General features: G+C 45.2%; 1 protein-coding gene across 1 annotated transcript; it reads left to right on the forward strand.

The window, feature by feature from the left end:
• Window positions 1-2818: 2818 nt before the first annotated feature.
• Window positions 2819-7121, forward strand: LOC124660526 (CBL-interacting protein kinase 1-like). The gene is made up of 13 exons (XM_047198346.1): window positions 2819-3142; window positions 3245-3307; window positions 4713-4784; window positions 4883-4990; window positions 5136-5216; window positions 5315-5368; window positions 5444-5569; window positions 5677-5889; window positions 5978-6079; window positions 6353-6469; window positions 6558-6626; window positions 6709-6783; window positions 6871-7121. Exons 1-13 carry the CDS (start codon window positions 2954-2956, stop codon window positions 6979-6981), a joined length of 1380 nt encoding a protein of 459 aa, XP_047054302.1. The 5' UTR covers window positions 2819-2953; the 3' UTR covers window positions 6982-7121.
• The last annotated feature ends 12849 nt before the right edge of the window (window positions 7122-19970 follow it).

Raw genomic sequence — 19970 nt, forward strand, 5'->3', positions numbered from 1 at the left:
CGATGTGATCTCCATGTATATATAGAGTACGACTGATCCTTCCATTATTATGATGATGATAAGGACTTGTAGTTCCCGACTAGTGGGTTCCAATGGGGTTGGAGATCCAATCCGAGATCTCATCCCAATCCGCTCGCCCCAAGTCGTGGGCACCTCGCTCGCCATATAGATAATCTCCATCAATCCAATTTATTAATTATGATATGGTAAGGATATTACAACTGTATATGCAACGAAAGCTTGGGTCGTGTTTGACCTCTCGCCAAGTGATATCTAGCATATGGCTGGGTGAATTTTCAGAGTTTAAATGACCATATGTTTCGGCACGCGTTGCACGGTTCTCAAAATAGGCCAAGATTTTAACCCTCGAGGAGCGTGTTATCGGAAGCAGGCGAAGATAGCTCTCGATAAGCTCTCAAACACTCTAGTTCTATGTTTATCCATAACATACACGTTAGATGCTAACTACAGAGTTAATTTTCCGTCAGTATAAGCAATTATCTTCTTACTTGTTCGCTAGGTCAACTTTTTCTCTTTTGGGAGAACACACTGCTTTATTAAGTCATAATAACACTGTTACAATCAGCCTCTAGGCTATGGCCAAGAAAATCTGGATAAACATCTACCAAAACTGCATCTACAACACTCTCACAAGCATAGCGTGCACACTCATGAGCTACCATATTAGCATTTCTACCAGCAAAACTAAACTCAAAAAAATCAAAAGAAGAGCTAAGCTCATCTATCTCACTTAAGAGGTCTATTTGTAGGTGTCAACATGTGCATATCTTCCTTACGTTGCTTCGATTTAGTGTTATGTTTTGCCCGGCCTGATGCGTTTCTTCGGCTTCGATGTTGCAACATTTGGGGATTTTTTGCACTAATTTAGTTGTTAATGTAAGGCCGATGATTTATGCAAAGGGGATGATTAGTATGTATCCATTTATTGGTTATTCATATGAGGCTGGTTGTTTGAATTATTTGGCGGATGATTTAAACATGGATAGTTTGCATTTAGCATGTGTTGTGTACAACCGCACTAGTTGTCCACGATTGTTTCTAAATGTCCGATTATATCAGTGACTAGAGGTTTCAGCAAATGTCTCTACAATACATAGTAGTGCACAATAGTTTAGATGTGCTTTCTCCCTGATATCATAGGGACATCTGTTAGAACATTAATTTAGGTATCGTAATGATGATGTCCGTAATTATGATGTGTAAAGCCAATCTTGGATACTTCTGCCAATGATTATAATCTGTGGCACTACTATGTGCTCGGGAGGTGTTTTTGCAATACCTTGTGTTGTGCACTAACCTAGTGTGTGGTTATCTCTTCGATTTTTGTGTGCACCAAGTATGATGCTCCCCAATATGTTAATTTTTGTTGTATCTGCCGATGATTAAAATGTGTGGCACTGTGTGTTTTTCATTTTATTTATATGATTGTAAAAAAGAGTCTACAAGATAAAATAGTTGCTTGAGAGGAGCAACAACAACCAAAAAGCAAGAGGCTCCAGGCCAAAAGAAAAGAAGAAAGCTATCTAAAATTTTCCACCCAAAAAACTATGCCATGATAAGACTTCTTCTTTGCTTTGTGAACTAGAAGGAAAAAAGCTCATCTTTAAACTTATTCCGACATCTGTAGACACTAGGAGGAGCAACCTTGAAGATAAAGTCATTGCGTGTGATCCATATGGACCAGGTGACCAGCATAATAATCTCCATAAAAAACGGTTTGGATATAGACAGTTTAAGGCTAGACAAAACCTCTTGAAGATCAAATTGTCCAGGCGGAGGGGGAACCCAGAGAGAACAGAGAGATTGCCAGCATAAAGCAACAAAGGGGCATTAGAAGAATAGATGATCCCTTGTCTCCAGATGCTGCTGATTGCACATGACACAAGAATAATCATCCATCACAAAATTCTTCCTTTGTAGAAGAGCTCTAGTGTCAAGTCTATTGTGAAGAAGATAGTATTTGTGAGTTATGTGTGCTATTTCCTTGAATGGGCCGACCATTGAAATGTGGCGGACACCATGAAATGTTTGAAGGCGGGACGAACTTACCATTCCAATCCGGGCGTGTCCATCTTCCGCATCGCGTATCGGTCCTCCCCCTATGATGATGTTATTGTTGTCGCGTGCATCCTTGGACCGTGAGGCGTACCGTTTAATTCTACTATGTTTATGTTTGCTGTTGCGTTTACGGATGTGTTGGGTTCTGTATGTAAGCTGACTCAGCACTTGACATCTTCCTCCTTTGTGATAAGGCCTTTGTGTTTTCAAAACACCCCTCATGCGTACAGAAGAATCGCACCCCGTAATTATAATTCTATTCGTCGCTCCTATGCTCTTATCATTTGATTGATTGATGGTTTCGTATGGACTGGTTCGTAGTCCAAGCTAGGCCTCGAATGTTACTGAAATGTTGGTCACCGTGGTTCTCCAACACGTTACAGATAGGCGCGCGTGGACCAATGAAACAAGTATGGTTTTGCTCTTGTTCAGAAAAAAAAAGTGTGGTTTTGCTGGGTGGAGGTGGACACGGGCATTTAGGACCGGAAGCCCGGTTGTCGATTTTCCTGGAGTATTTTTTTTATTAGTTCTCCTAGAGCTACCAGTTGTTTGCGTGTGCGCTTGCTTGTTGGCGTCTCACGGAACCACACGGGTCACGGGGGCAGCCAGACAGCCAGCCGGAGAGAAGAAGAAGACAGAGAGCAACGCAACAGCAAACCAACCATACCCAAGGGAAGGAAGACGAGGGAGCAGAGTAGGAGGGAGCTATAAGTAGCCGGCCATCTGACTCTTCCCTCTGCCTACCCGCCTCATCCATTCCATTCCATTTCTCGCCCAATCCACCAAAGAAGAAAACACGCAGAGAGAGTCAGGAAACACAGATTAGCCGGGCGGTTGTCGGCTTTGGATCTCGCGAGGGAGGAGGCGTTTGTGAATGGTGAAGAGCGGCGAGGAGGATCAGTGCACCCGGTCGTCGCTGTTGGGGAGGTATGAGATCGGGCGGACCCTCGGGGAGGGCAACTTCGGCAAGGTCAAGTACGCGCGCCACCTCGCCACCGGCGCCCACTTCGCCGTCAAGATCCTCGATCGCAGCAAGATCCTCTCCCTCCGATTCGACGACCAGGTAGGATCTCGGGGATTCCCCTGTCCGTTTCCAGCGATTTTTCTCTTGGTCGCTGCCGTTCGGGCTGGGTTACTGATTCGTATTTTCTGAATCGCTGAGCAGATCAGGAGGGAGATCGGGACATTGAAGCTTCTCAAGCACCCCAATGTCGTCTGCTTGCATGAGGTGCGTGCTCATCCGGCCACCGAATCTAGACTTGGTTTTAATTACCTTCCACTGCTTCTTGTCTCGGCACTTAGCAGCAGAATTATTTTAGTGTTTTCTAGAGCTTCTAGAGTAGTGGTTTCCGGTTAAGATTGCGTAGCGGCTCTGGTTCTTGGCTTGCTTGCTCCATCTCCTTTTGGACAAAAAAACGGAGGGGGTTTAGTACTACGCTACTGGCAGGCTTAGTAAATAAATTAATAAAAACGGAAATGAGCTTTCGTGGTATCCTGTACGAGACGCAAATTAAGGAATACTACTATACGCAACGCAACCGCCGCCGCACGGCACGTCGCCGCCGGTTTCGCTCGCGCCACCGTGACACGCGCCGTCGAACCAGCCTAGTACCCTGGTTGGGAAAATTAACTTGCACTGAAACTCCATTGAAGAATTAGAATTTCCTCTAGTCCTCAACTACAGTACTACAGTAGTATATTTAGAAATGGCCCGATTAAGTCCACGTCAGCGGATGCCACGAGGCTGGGTCCCCACCCAACTCCCTCTACAGAAGCATGAGAAGCATGAGGCCCACCCAGCACGTTCTGCCACCAAGGTAAGCCGTCACGTCAGCCATGTGGCTGCCTTCCCAGGTCGGCCCGTCCCGCTGACAGCTGGGCCACCGTGTGATGAGCGAGCCTAAATCCTCATTATCCATGCAATTAAAAGCTTCGGGTCCCGCACACGTCTGTCCTATATCCTCGAGCGGGACCCGCGTTTCGTTCCTTGCAGTTGTGGCCACCTACTCTCTCCCGCCTGTTGCGCGGCGCCCTCAACTCTCCACTCTCTCTCTCTCTCTCTCTCTCTCTCTCTCTCTCTCTCTCTCTCTCTCTCTCTCTCTCTCTCTCTTCCCTGATGAGATGAGATGAACGCTATTCTATGGTGATTGACCCCAAGCATCATCAACAGCTGCCTGCCAACCCAACGCCCCGTTTGGTTCGTCTGCTACCCAAACCACCAGCCTCTCAAACAACAAACACTGCACATAAGTATATCAGTAGTTGTACACAGTACGTGGGCTAGCTAGATCGGCTAATCACAACTTGTCCAAGTAAAGGCCAAGGTGTGTATTTGTCTAACATGATGTCCTGCTAAACGTTATCTAAACATCAATCTACTCACACTTCCCCAAAGAAACAAGTCTTCTTGTCATTGCCTTACCGCATAATCGCAATCATGATGCGCTGCCAACTTTATCCGGCTTATCGCAATTATGTGCAAGCCGGCTTGTCCTATACAGACTATAATTGCAGACAACTCTTCTCTTTGCACACATATGTAGTTAGGGGAATGTATGGAAATTTACTAGGATTCATACTATGTGCATTTGAAAAGAAATACAGTTGGTGATACCGTGATCTATCTCGTTCAGGTTGCGGCTAGCAAAACAAAGATTTACATGGTGCTAGAGTTCGTGAATGGGGGCGAGCTCTTTGACAAGATCGTAAGCCACGAAAACCCTGTTCAAAACGTTGTCTTCTCCTTACAAAACTGGTGCTAGATCTTCTGACGCTCTTTTTGTTTCACTTGTAACTATTAAAGGCCATCAAAGGAAAACTTTCGGAACAAGAAGGAAGAAGGCTGTTTCAGCAGCTAATTGATGGTTTGGCCTACTGCCACGATAAAGGTGTCTACCACAGAGACCTTAAGGTACTTATCAAATGGTTTACTTTATTTGCTATTTTAAGTCACAGATACCACGATGGCATGCTTCCTCAGTCGCATGTTTATTATTTTTTTACTCTTAACATCAGCAATACAAAATCTTAAGTATGGTTTCATTCTCCTGTTACAGCCGGAAAATGTTCTTGTCGACCGAAAAGGCAACATAAAGATCTCCGACTTTGGTCTCAGTGCTTTGCCTCAACATCTTGGGGTACGCTGATCTGGATACTCGGTTGAATATGGGTTTTTCTATACAAAATCAATCCAATCTATGCACGGATTACTAATTATGTGCACTTCATCTTTCAGACTGATGGATTGTTGCATACAACATGTGGCAGCCCTAATTACATTGCTCCAGAGGTAAGAAAGTTACAGCAAGAAAGTAACCTAAAAATTAGTTCCTCTAGGTGCTGATTTGGTACCAAATTTCTGCAGGTTTTGCAAAATAGAGGTTATGATGGCTCCTTGTCAGATATCTGGTCTTGCGGAGTAATTCTTTACGTAATGCTGGTTGGATACCTTCCATTCGATGACCGGAATCTTGTTGTCCTTTATCAAAAGGTAGGCTTCCAGATAAAACATCCTTTTATTTTGCACTGTCGGTCTATCACGTGTTCAAAGTTCAAATCATCCTGATGATGGCGTTTTATATTGTTTTGTTGGTCTAGATTTTCAAGGGAGATATGCAGATCCCCAAGTGGCTGTCGCCGGCTGCACAGGATCTTCTTCGTAAGATTCTTGAACCAAACCCGTTGAAGAGGATTACCATTGCAGGGATCAAAGAACATGCATGGTTTCGGAAGAACTATGTTCCTGCTGCTCCATACGATGATGATGATGATGATGATATAAATCTCGGTCCAGTTCTCTCAAAGAAAGAGGTATAACCATTTTCTAGACTGTTAGATCTGAAGTACTTCCAAAAAGTAGTATTTCTTAAAGCTGACTGGTGGTATCTTTATCCTGAAGCAAATTGATGAAGCCGGACAGGAAAAGCCTACTCATATCAACGCTTTTCAGTTGATCGGGATGGCGTCTTCCCTTGATCTATCAGGTTTCTTTGAGGAAGAGGTTCGTCCAGCCCCTTCTCTTTTCAGCCCCTTCTTTGTGAAGTCACTCATCCTGTCAAAAGAAGGTTTTGAGCTGTGTTATTAGCATCATAAGACATTGTAGCTGTCATCACGTAATCTTGCAATACTTATTACAACACTCAGTTAATCCTAATAGCGTATACATTTTTTCTTCTGAATCTAGGATGAGTACGATGACCAACTAACAATGAATGTGGACGTCAAGGAATGAATATTACTCATCTCACCTTACCATTTTCTGCATCCATTGCAGGATGTGTCTCAAAGAAAGATACGATTCACATCCATACATTCACCCAAGGATTTGTTTGACAAGATCGAGAATGTCGTGACAGTGATGGGATTCCAAGCTCAGAGGGGGCATAATAAGGTAAATATTCAGATCTTTTCTCATCACATCACAATGGTTGAAGTAAGTGATTGAACAGCAAAAAGTTGATAATCGTGTTATTTTGCAGCTCAAAGTCACGAAGTGTAAAAATCCAAAGAACGCAAGAGATCCATCATCATTCCTTGCCTGTGCTGAGGTAATTGCAGGATAGTTCAGTATGTACACAATGTAATACGGATAACACATCAGCTATACTAACAGTTCCTTCTGATCTTCAGGTGTTTGAACTGGGGCCGTCACTGTATGTTGTTGAGCTGAAGAAATCCCATGGAGATCGTACACTGTATAGAGAGGTAACAGCGAACACCATCTCACCAACAAATTTGACTTATGATGAAACAACAAAAAACTTGCATGATACTGATGAGAATGTATTGCAGCTGTGCGAGAAGCTATCTGATGAGCTGGGGGTGTGCAAGGAGCAGATAACGCAATCTCTGGACTCTGATCTAGCGAGCTTCAACGGAGGATCACCTCTCTCGGGTTTCTGAGAAACGGGGAATGAGGAAAATTCTCATTTCCTGAAAATTCTTGCTATAGGCGTAGCTTAGGATCATGCAGATAGTGTACAAAGAAAGTGGTGCAAATTATCTAACGAGTTGAAATATAAAGAAGTGATTCAATTCTTGTCCATCTGTTGCCCCCATTCGCTTTTATGATATGAAACGAAAATATCAGCAGTAGACAGCGATTCAGAAAACTAGCTGATGTGTCTGGAAAAAAAAACTAGTTGATCACATGTTACTGACCATGACCATATACTGATACATGCAATATACCTCACTGCCACTATGTGCAAAAAAGAAACTAATCATACACGATCAGATCAATGAACTAGATTTTGGACTGAAAAATGCATAATAAGTGTAGGAACTTCGGAGATGGCTGGTGCAGAATGAAAACCGAGCTGCACGGGATGAATTAATTATATGTGTAGGAACAGGGTAACATGTCATCAACTAGAAATTCAGCCAGAACCAAGAACCGGATTATGACTCTTTTTTTAGAAAGTTACAGGATTACGCCACACTGTTAGGAAAAAAAATATCAATACTACAAATTTAAGTCTTGCAGTGTAGAATTCGACTGAATTTTTCAAGCTGGCGCATGATCGACTGATGGAGCATACTTACTCGATTACTCCTATTCTTCTTTCTCCTCCGCCTCATCATTGTCCTTCCAGAACAGCTCTAGAGTCCTCGGACTATCGCCGAGCTTCTTACCAGGGAGGAGGAAGAAAGTGTTGAAATGTATTACTCTTCTTAAGTTTGGACTTATGGGTATGCACCAACTCAATATGCTACTATCTCAGTGGCGAACCTTCGGCTCAATATGCTACTACCTCAGTGACGGACCTTGGGCCGTATTACTGGGGAGCAAGTGGGCTGGGGGGTCATCAATACACATTCGTCCTTTTGTGTCACCAACAGAAGCTTGGGGTCATCTCAACGTTTAGTTCATGGGCAATGGAAGCACCGAGTTTTATATTGTCCAAACTATAGTCGGTGAGTTGGTGATGAATGACAGAGCGCCGCCTGAAAAACTATATCGAAGACTCGTGACGCTTCCGGTCTCCATGCATGAAGGATCACAAAAGTAAGGATGTGGATTAGATCAAGCGAAAGTTCTCAAGCCATCATGCCTTTTGATGGAAACATATCTTGGGAGACCGTATTTCCACATCTTGCAATCAAATGCCGAGTGAGTTTGTCTCCATGTTGATATTGAAGAAGATTGCCGAGGATGCTCTTTCTTATGCTCGAGTAAGAAACCAAATCCACCTTTAAAGTCGAAGGTGGATCAGTATGACGGTAAAAAGAAGAAGAAGATGGAGATGAATGTTGCCTTGAGGACACAAAGTATGTTTTCAATGAGCATATGGCTCTAGCGGACACGACTTCCTCGGAATAGTGGGACATTGTCTTGGTGAATCTCCTCCATGTTCTGTAAAATCTCTTATTATGCCTTAGAATATGAAAGAACATTGCTACTTGCTCTTCCATATAGGCGTGGATGCTATATTGAAGCAACCTCTAACACTAAATGTGACCACTACCTGTTCGCAACCTCAACATCCTTTGAGTTGTAGATGTACGTCAGATTGTCATCCTCTTCTATCACATTCAAGCATGCGAGCATATCTGACCACGTCCCTGAAATTGCGACCAACTGCTCTCCTATGGACCAAAAGGATCCAAGTCTGAATCACAGCTATGAGGGCTGCTTCCTAAATGATAAGATCCATTTGTTCATTCTAGTTAAATCGACGATGCATAAGTAACAACAAAATCAGGCATAAGGCTAAACTAACGAGCTAACAGTGGGGCCGAGAGAGGGTTATATGGTCTTACAACCGCGAGAGAAAATAAGGATGGCCTACCATAGGCGGAGACTGCGGGGAGACCCTGCGAACGAAGATGAAGAGGACAAGCCAGTTCCTGAGATGCGATGCCACACAACTGCTGGAGACAGCGGTGGGGGAAGAGGATGACAAAGTCGGTTCCGAAGATCTACGAACTTGAAAGTGTCGTTGCTGCAAATCTAAATTGCCGCTGCCCGAGACGAATAATGTTCTTCTACTACACATGTGACCGACTAAGAAGGAAGTGACCCTAGATTTCGTTCGAAAGTGCGTAACCAACGTTCTTTTTTTCTTTTTTAAGAGTGGCGTGAATTCCCTCAATGTGTGACCTATCATAGGATTTGGTATGTAAATAAGTATATGCCCTTTCCATTATGAATCGTGATTATATGACCAACCATTGTGAGTAAAATGCTAGATGCCGGGGATCACGTTACTATTGTTTTTTCTCCTCATTTATACATTTTTCTATTTTTACCAATAAATGATGAGTTACGAAAGGATTCATTGGCCATTTCGCTGCCGATTCGTTTCAATCGGTGTACTTTACCATGGAGTGCGAAACGAGCATTTTCTGCCGCTTGCCTGCCAAAAAGTGTCTTGGGCACATGAGCACAAGCGCCCTTTATTTTTGAAAAGAGGTAATTACAGTATCATGTAATGATTTGGTCCTACATCTTGCAAACTGGGAAACTTCCTACAACTTGTAATCATGTGAAGATTTGGGCCTCAATCAACCGGACGCTGACATGTGGCGTTATAGTTTTCGCAAAAAAGCTCCTAATATTTTTATCTGGCACATGTGGCCTTTGATACCATTTTACATGTGTGTCCCATCCGTCAGTGCGAAACAAATAAGCCCTATAGCCTACGAACCGCTTTTTTTGCGTGGAAATTCAGGGTTTATTCAGAATCAGAAAGAAAAGCTCTAGCAGTATCAGATCAGCCTGAAGGCTGGTCGTGAGGAAGCTGGGTACCAGATCCATCCAACAGCTTGTTTCCTCCTGTGTACAACCAAACTTAGCACACAGGTAAGCCGGCACATTGGCTGCTCTTATTACATGATGAATAACAAAATGAACAAAATATGAGGCTAGCCCTTCAATTTCTAGGAGAATTGGCGCTACCACTGAGCGAGAAACTGCGCGATAGTCCCAGAGGTTGACAACCTCTAAGCAAAACTACTCGCGAAAAACCTCAAAGCTTAGCAAAGATCACACTATTCCTAAGAGATAAAGCCTCCGCTATCAAAGGATTTGTGATACCCGGGTATGGTTTACTCCAAGCTCCAGTGAAGCCAAAAGGAGATCTCGCGGTACCTCCTGCTCCACTCTTCAAAGCATCCATTGAGATGCCAGTATTAATTTTCACACAGTTAATATCCGGAGGCCTTCATCCATGACCTCTGGCAAGATCCTAGCACGCTGGATCAGAATATCGAGGAGTGCTAATGCATCTCGCGTCATTTTTATCGAATAACCAGGATCAAGGCTTCCTTTACCATGCACAAAATTATTCCGGGACGTCCAAATAGCCCACATAATTGTTTACGTTTATGTTCTATACCTGAGGACGTTGTACTATTATACATTTTTTTTTTGGGTTTTACTTACCATATCTGATTTGTCCCGTGGCCTGGTACCACGGTGTTGCCTAGTCATTCGTGCCTATACTAAAAGTTCAGACAAAATCACCAGATGCCTATGTTAAACAGCTGTATATGTATATACTAGCTGTAGACGTGTATATCTCTTGTATTATACCCCCTCGCATATACACGAGGTGGGCGTTATATGTCTGACTATATATAAGCATCGCGGACCCAGGTTTAGGGTTACGCTTTCCAATTACTTTCACAGCCTAGCCAGCTCGGAGTTACCTTCCTCGCAAATGTTAAAATTAATGTCCATGAAACTGCATGATTGAGGATTTTTCAACTCTGCTCACCTTTCTCAGTTTCAGGTTAGTGGGATATCACTATTTTGCTTCAGATCAAAATCATGACAGGTTCTTTTGACCCAATTAATGAAAGACTAAAAAATCGTACTGTAATGCAAAATACTAAAAAACTGTATGCATGCACGGAAATTGTCAATCCAAGCCTGATTCATTTAGAAAGTACGCCATGTAATGCAAAATGTTTCAAGTATACTTAGGAGTTTGATTAATGAAAAATATTCAGGTTATTGGCATGCACCTTGCTAAAAAAATAAATACATTTTCATTAAATTTCAGAAATATTACGCAAGTCAAAGAATTTTCAAAAATAATACAACATAGGCTAAAAGTTCGCCGACAAGGACCTTTCGGCCAACCGTATGCCAATTAGTACTTATGGGCGTACTTATTAGCTAACAGTTAGCCAATAAGTATTAATTGACATCTTGTTGGCCGAAAGGTCCTTGTCGGTGAACTATTGGCCTAGGCCGTATAATTTTTAAAAATCCTCTGATTTAAGTAATATTCATGAAATTTAATAAAATAAACATATTATTTTAAAAAAATTCATGCCAAATAAATCCAAGATACTAAAAGGTCATTTGGTTTCTTCCTGTTAGAGTATGTTTCCCCATATTTAACTTGAGATTATATAAATCTTTCAAAGGAAAAGGCATCCATTCTCGCCTGTACAAGCCCCTCCCCCCCCCCCCACATCGCCCTCCTCTAGCGACCAAGGGGGAACCCTAGCCGTCGCCGCCTCGAGGCCCTCACCTCCTCCCTCTCTTGCCTCGCCGCCACCGGAGGGGGCCGACAAAGCCGCGCGCACCCCGAGGAAGGTGGCGACGGGGCGCTTCTTCCCCTCCCGCATCCCCTGGCGAGAAGGAGCTCGCTCGGGCGGCGGGCGCGACGGCGTGCTGCGGGCGTGGCGGCGTGCGGAGGGCGCGGCGACGCTTTTGGCTGTAGGCAGCGCGTGGGGGACGTGCGGCTGCGGCCGGCCGGACCGGTCGGGCTATCTCGGGGCGCGGGTGGTCTGGGCGTTTCGGCGGCGTTTCGGCAGGCCAGCGCGGGGCCCCTGGCCGTGGAGGTGCTGCATGTTTGCAGCGGCTGCTAGGTGGTGGTGGTGTGCTAGGGCGGAGACCCCGGCAGCGGCGGCGTCATGGTGGGCGAGGTGGTCGATGGTGATGGCGCACATGATGGCGTGCTCCGGCTTCCCTGCCGATGAAGGAAGCCTCGGTGGGAGGGTGCTTGCTCCCGGTGAAAGCTCTGCGCCGTTCCCCTTCTTGGAGGCATCGTCGTGGAGCTCCTACCTCTCCTGCCTTCGAGGATTCGTGCCCTCAGGGTGAAAACCCAAGCTCTTGCCTCGGCCAGAGCGGGCGTTGGCGGCGGTCTCATTGCTTCCCTTCTTAGAGGTGTCGTCTTTGGAGGGCATAAACCTCACTCGGCGAGGGTGGTTTGTTTGCCGGGCTGCGTTGCCTTACCGTCTGCGTTGGAGGATGCCGAGGCGGCGGCCTCGAGTAGGTGGCTGTGAGCCGAGGCGGCGGCCCCGGAAGGCGGTGCGGCTACATCTCTATGGCGCAGGGATGCGGCTTGTCACGGCTTGGGTGGCGACCCTGGCCGTTGTTGGAGATATTCCCAAGAGGCAATAATAAAGTGGTTATTATAATATATCTTTGTGTTTGTGATAAATGTTTGCATACCATGATATAATTGTATTGACCGAAACATTGATACATGTGTGTTATGTAAACAACAAGGAGTCCCTAGTAAGCCTCTTGTATAACTAGCTTCTTGATTAATAGATGATCATAGTTTCGTGATCATGAACATTGGATGTTATTAATAACAAGGTTATATCATTAGATGAATGATATAATGGACACACCCAAATAAGCGTAGCATAAGATCACGTCATTAAGTTCAATTTTCTATAAGCTTTTGATACATAGTTACCTAGTCCTTCGACCATGAGATCATGTAAATCACTCATACCGGAAGGGTACTTTGATTACATCAAACGCCACTGCGTAAATGGGTGGTTATAAAGTGGGATTAAGTATTCGGAAAGTGTGAGTTGAGGCATATGGATCAAGAGTGGGATTTGTCCATCCCGATGACGGATAGATATACTCTGGGCCCTCTCGGTGGAATATCGTCTGATTAGCTTGCAAGCATGTGACTAGGTCACAAGAGATGACATGCCACGGTACGAGTAAAGAGTACTTGTCGGTGAAGAGGTTGAACAAGGTATGGAGATACCGATGATCGAACCTCGGACAAGTAGAGTATCGCGTGACAAAGGGAATCAGTATCGTATGTAAATGGTTCAATCGATCACTAAGTTATCGTTGAATATGTGGGAGCCATTATGGATCTCCAGATCCTGCTATTGGTTATTGGTCGGAGAGGAGTCTCGACCATGTCTACATAGTTCACGAACCGTAAGGTGACACACTTAAGGTTTGATGTCGTTTTAAGTAGATATGGAATATGGAATGGAGTTCGAATTTTGTTCGGAGTCTCGGATGGGATCCAGGACATCACGAGGAGGTCCGGAATGGTCCGGAGAATAAGATTCATATATAGGAAGTCACTTTCCAAGTTATTTGGAAATGATCCGGTGCATTTATGGAAGGCCCTAGAATGTTCTAGAACCTTCCGGAAGAAATCACCATGGAAGGTGGATTCTCGGTTGGACTCCACCAACCCTAACCAGCCAACCAAGTGGGAGGGTGGAGTCCATGGTGGACTCCACCACCTTGGCCGGCCAAGAAAGGGGGGAAAGGGAGAGTCCTTGATAAAGGCTAAGCCCAAGGATGTGCCCGATCTTCACGGATTTGGGTGGAATTCGTGGGGGAGGTGGATGAACGCGATGAACACGAAGGGGAATCGCGGGATACAACACACACACGCACACAAACCGGTTTTCCCTCGTTGGCCCGAACCACCAACTCGATAGAGGTTGCGAGAAAAGACCTTCCGGTAGAAGTCCCGCAAAGAGATCGACAAGTCGAATCCCGAGAGATCTAGAAGGGCGAAAAGACCGGAAGGTTGATAGAAGTGCAAGCAAAAGACCAAATAGGTAGAAGTGCAAGCAAAAGATCAACAATCGATAGAAGTCGCCAAAGAGATCTTCACGAGTCGACAAGGACCCCGGGTGGGTAAGTACAAGATCTAAGATCTAGGTTTTCCCACAAGGATGAGCAAAGCTCAGGTTTAATTTCACATCAAGTCTAATCCCAGATCTGAGCCAACAAGGCTATTTATAGTGGTGGGGCGAAGGGGTAAGTTACACGCTGAAAAGTGCTGTTGTGCTGAAGTTCGATAGGGCGGAAGTTCCGGTCATCCTGGGCGGAAGTTCCGGTCACGGGCGGAAGTTCCGGTCTTGTGGGCCGGAAGTTCCGGTCGGGCCGGAAGTTCCGACCAAGTTCCGGCCTAGTTCCGGAAATGGCCAATTTCCTTGCAGTAACATCCAGGGGAGTTTTGGCGCAATTTCGGAACTTGGGCGGAACTTGGGCGGAAGTTCCGGTGGGGCGGAAGTTCCGGTCCCTCGGGGCGGAAGTTCCGGCTGGCTCCCTTTCTCTGGGCGCTGGAAGGCATCTGGAAGGCATCTGGCCGGAAGTTCCGGTCCTGGGGGGCGGAAGTTCCGGCCTGGGCGCTGTAGCTCCATCTTCATCATTTCCAGCTCTCTCTTCATTGGCTTGGTCTCCATGGCTTGCATCTTGGTCGATGTACCTGATTGAACATAGGGTATTTGCATGAAGTAGCACGCCATCCAAAGGGGTGTCAAAGGCATACGTAGAAAGGAGCGAATTCACCTCTTGGTGTAGAGCTTTGGCTCGAGCTCGTGTCATTGGACCACGAGGAGGGCTTGTCGGTCTTGATGTAGTGTCGACCTTGGGTAGGGCTACATCATCTCCCCTCCCTTGGGAAAGAGTCGTCCTCGACTCTATGGTCTCTTCATCTTCATGATATGGTGAGAGGTCGGACACATTGAATGTGTTGCTCACCAAGTACTTGGATGTCGGTATGTCGATGACGTAGGCGTTGTCGTTGATGCGCTTGAGGACCTTGAAGGGACCATCGCCTCGGGGCTTGAGCTTGGAGTTTCTTTCTGAGGGAAACGCTCCTTGCGAAGGTGTATCCACACTAGGTCTCCTTCATTGAAGATCCGAGCCTTTTTCTTCATGTTGAGTCTAGTGGCTTGACGAAGAACTTGTTGCTCGATTGTTGCCCTTGTATCTTCATGTAGCTTCTTCATGTATTGTGCTCGCTTGTCGATGTTCATGTTTACTTGCTCATGTAGCAGGAGAGGAAGGAGGTCAATCGCCGTAGGTGGTTCAAACCCGTAGACGACCATGAATGGACTTCTCATTGTTGTAGAATGCTTGGCGCGGTTGTAGGCAAACTCCGCATGCGGGATGCAATCTTCCCATGACTTCAAATTCTTCTTGACAAGCACTCGTAGTAGTGTGACGAGGCTTCGGTTCACCACTTCGGTTTGCCCATCGGTTTGTGGATGTGAGGAAGAGGAGAACAAAAGCTTGACGTTGAACTTGGCCATTAGTGTCTTCCAAAGGTAGCTCATGAATTTGACATCTCGGTCCGAAACAATGCTTCTTGGTACGCCGTGGAGTCTCACAATTTCCCTAAAAAACAAGGAGGCAATATGTGAAGCATCATCCGTTCGGGAGCATGGTATGAAATGAGCCATTTTAAAGAATCGATCAACCACTACAAAAATTGAATCATGTCCATATTTGGTTCTAGGCAATCCTAGTATGAAATCCATGCTTATATCGGACCAAGGAACATAAGGAATAGGCAACGGTGTGTAAAGACCATAAGAGTTTGATGTAGACTTAGCTTGTAAGTATGTCGTGCAACGGTTGCATAGGCACTCCACGTCTCGCTTCATTCTTGGCCAATAGTAATGGGTAGATAGCATGGAGAGCGTCTTGTCTCGCCCAAAGTGTCCCATAATACCACCGCCATGTGACTCTTGCAAAAGCAACTTACGAAGGGAAGACTCGGGTATACAAAGTTTGTTAGCTTTAAACAAGAATCCTTGGTGCAAATAGAAATCATCGACGCCCTTAACACTAGAACACTTTGCAAAAATTGGGCCAAAGAAAGTATCGGAAGCATATAGGTCTTTGATTTTCATCAAGACCCAAAACATGGAAATCCAAGCGAGTGAGTAATAGGGTGAGTTTGCGGGAAAGAGCATCCGCAACTACATTGTCCTTGCCCTTCTTGTATTTGATTACATATGGAAAGGACTCAATGAACTCAACCCATTTTGCATGTCTTTTGTTCAAATTGTGTTGACTTTTCAAATACTTCAAAAACTCATGGTCGGAGTGAATGACAAACTCTTTTGGCCAAAGATAATGTTGCCAAACTTCAAGAACACGAACCAAAGCATAAAGTTCCTTGTCATATATAGGATAGTTGAGGCGTGCGCCATCCAACTTCTCACTATAGTATGCCACGGGTTTTCCATTTTGCATAAGAACACCACCAATTCCAAGTCCACTTGCATCACATTCTATCTCAAAAGTTTTTGTAAAATCGGGAAGGACGAGGAGTGGTGCCTCGGTGAGTTTCTTTTTCAATTCATCAAAAGCGTGTTGTTGTGCTTTGCCCCAAACAAACGGAACATTCTTTTTTGTAAGCTCATTCAAAGGGCAAGCAATGGTGCTAAAATCTTTCACAAAGCATCTATAGAACCCGGCAAGTCCATGAAAACTTCGAACTTGACCAACATTTGTAGGAGTGGGCCAATTGTGGATGGCCTCAACCTTGGAGGAATCAACTTCAATCCCATTGGCGGACACCACAGATCCTAGAAAAACCAACTTGCTTTGTGCAAAGGTGCACTTGGGAAGATTTGCAAAAAGCTTTTCACGGCGCAAGATGCATAAGACGTCTCTCACATGTTGTACATGGTCCTCGAGATTTTTGCTATAAATGAGAATATCATCGAAATAGACAACCACACTCTTGCCAATGAGAGGTCGCAAGATGTGATTCATGAGACGCATGAACGTAGATGGAGAATTTGAAAGACCAAATGGCATGACAAGCCATTCATAGAGACCAAGTTTGGTCTTGAATGCCGTCTTCCATTCATCGTCAATTGCCATGCGGATTTGGTGGTAGCCACTACGCAAATCAATCTTAGAGAAAATCATGGCACCACACAATTCATCAAGCATGTCATCTAAACGCGGAATGGGATGGCGATATCGAACGGTAATGGCATTGATGGGGCGACAATCCATACACATTCGTTGCGACTCATCCGGTTTAGGAACGAGAATCACGGGAACCGCACAAGGGCTTAAGCTTTCTCGAACATACCCTTTTTCGAGGAGGTCTTGTATTTGGCGTTGAATCTCCTTTGTGTCTTCGGGGTTGGTGCGGTAGGCGGCACGGTTTGGTAGAGGTGCGCCGGGTATGAGGTCGATGCGGTGCTCGATTCCTCTAAGCGGTGGGAGTCCATGAGGAAGCTCGTCGGGGAAGACATCTTGGAACTCCTTAAAAAGAGACAACAAAGACGAAGGAAGTGTTGTTAAGTTGTTAGTCTCCGAGGATGGCCCCTTGCAAATGAGCACATAGTGCAATTTGGTGGATGGGTTGTGGTGCACTTCTCTCATCTCACTCTTGGTAGCTATGAGGACACTCTTCATCTCACTCACATATGGCTTGTGGCGCTCACTTTCTTTTTGGTGGGTCACTCTCTCACCGCTCATCTCACTAGTGATAGTAGCTTCCTTAGCCCTCGCTAAAGCCTTTGCATTGTCCGCAATTACTTGGCTAGGAGTCATTGGGCGTAGGATGAATGTCTTGTCGCCGACCTTGAAGCTATAGGCATTTGTGTAGCCATCATGGTTTGCTCTTTTGTCATATTGCCAAGGGCGACCAAGTAGCATGTGGCACACCGTCATGGGCACGACATCACAATCAACGGTGTCTTCATAAGCGCCAATCTTGAAGGATATGGTGACGGTGTGTTGTATCTTGACGTTTCCATTGTCACTTAGCCATTGCACATGGTAAGGGTGGGGGTGTTTCCGGAGTGTGAGGTTGAGCTTGGAGCATAGTTCGGTGCTTGCAAGATTGTGGCAACTCCCTCCATCGATGATAACCTTTATTGACTTGCCATTGATTTCGGCTCTTGTTTGGAAGATGTTGCACCTTTGATCTTCATTGGGGAGGACATGGGTTGTCAACACTTTGGTCACCACAAGTGATGGGCTTGCATCATGCGCACATAGGACTTGCTCGTGGTCTTCCAAGTCATCATCTTCATGAGTGGTTGCGGCTTGTACCAAGGCTTCATATTCACCTTCACTCAAGTACTCCACACATCATCTCGAGTTATCATAACTCTTGTGTTCTTGCATTCAAAGGATTTATGTCCTTGAGCACCACACTTGAAGCAAGTGATGTTACTAGATCCGGTGGAAGCCTTGGAGGACATAGTTGATTGCTCCGGCTTGAAGCTTGTAGTCTTGATAGCACTTCTTGTTTGCTTGGGAGGATCCTTGGATGCACTAGCACTTGTATTCTTGAGGCTTGAAGAGGTAGTTGTTGCATTTCTTGCGGCAAAGAAGGTCTTGGTCTTGGCACTTGCTAAGTCTTCTCGCACTTGGCGCTCGACCCTTGTAGCTTGATGAAGTAACTCAACCATGTTGGTGTAAGGCAAGAACTCCACTATCCTCTTGACGGGAATGTTCAATCCATTCAAGAATCTTGCCATAGTTTGCTCTTCTCGCTCATCCACATTGGCACTCATCATGGTCATGTGCATCTCCTTGTAGTACTCGTCAACGGACTTGAAGCTTTGCTTGAGTTGAGTAAGCTTGTTGAAGAGGTCACGTTTGTGGTGGGTGGGCACAAAGCGTTTGTGCATGACTTCTTGCATCTCTTCCCATGTGTCAATGGGCTCTAAGTCTTCCTTGTCACGCTTCTTGTTCACTTCTTCCCACCAAACATTTGCATATCCCTCAAACTCGAGTGATGCCATGGCCACTTTCTTTGCTTCGGAGAAGTTGTGTATGCGGAAGATTTTGTCAACCTTGAGTACCCAAGACAAGTATGCATCGGGGTCTTCCTCTCCTTGGAACTTGGGCATGATGAACTTGAGCTTCCCAAAGATTTCTTCCTCATTACGTTCATTGCGTCTAGGAGGTGGTCTTTGTTCACCAAAGTCTTGACGTTGTTGAGGTAGATGTTGTGGACCTTGAGCATCTCTATTGTTGTTGCTATGTTGTTGACGAGGAGGTGGTCTTCCATGACTCTCTGATGGCGTGTATTTCACACGTTCGTTGGGCAACCCCAAGAGGAAGGTATGATGCGCACAGCAGCAAGTTTTCCCTCAGAAAGAAACCAAGGTTTATCGAACCAGGAGGAGCCAAGAAGCACGTTGAAGGTTGATGGCGGCGGGATGTAGTGCGGCGCAACACCGGGGATTCCGGCGCCAACGTGGAACCTGCACAACACAACCAAAGTACTTTGCCCCAACGAAACAGTGAGGTTGTCAATCTCACCGGCTTGCTGTAACAAAGGATTAACCGTATTGTGTGGAAGATGATTGTTTGCAGAGAAAATAGTAAAACAAGTATTGCAGCAAATTTGTATTTCAGTATTAAAAGAATGAACCGGGGTCCACTGTTCACTAGAGGTGTCTCTCCCATAAGATAAAAGCATGTTGGGTGAACAAATTACAGTCGGGCAATTGACAAATAGAGAGGGCATAACAATGCACATACATGTCATGATAAGTACAAGTGAGATTTAATTGGGCATTACGACAAAGTACATAGACCGCCATCCAACTGCATCTATGCCTAAAAAGTCCACCTTCAGGTTATCGTCCGAACCCCTTCCAAGTATTAAGTTGCAAAGCAACAGACAATTGCATTAAGTATGGTGCGTAATGTAATCAACAACTACATCCTCGAACATAGCGCCAATGTTTTATCCCTAGTGGCAACAAGCACAACACAACCTTAGAACTTTCTCATCACTCGTCCCGTGTGTCAATGCGAGGCATGAACCCACTATCGAGCATAAATACTCCCTCTTGGAGTTAAGAGAAAAAACTTGGCCAGAGCCTCTACTAATAACGGAGAGCATGCAAGATCATAAACAACACATATGTAATAACTT

This window comes from Lolium rigidum, chromosome 6 (assembly GCF_022539505.1).
Source record: "Lolium rigidum isolate FL_2022 chromosome 6, APGP_CSIRO_Lrig_0.1, whole genome shotgun sequence".
NCBI lineage: Eukaryota > Viridiplantae > Streptophyta > Magnoliopsida > Poales > Poaceae > Lolium > Lolium rigidum.

Coding starts and splice junctions, on each gene's coding strand:
- LOC124660526 (XM_047198346.1), top strand. CDS start 2,954: ATGGTGAAGAGCGGCGAGGAGGATCAGTGCACCCGGTCGTCGCTGTTG. Junction 6,080..6,352: donor CAGGTTTCTTTGAGGAAGAG/GTTCGTCCAGCC, acceptor CATCCATTGCAG/GATGTGTCTCAAAGAAAGAT. Junction 6,470..6,557: donor CTCAGAGGGGGCATAATAAG/GTAAATATTCAG, acceptor GTTATTTTGCAG/CTCAAAGTCACGAAGTGTAA.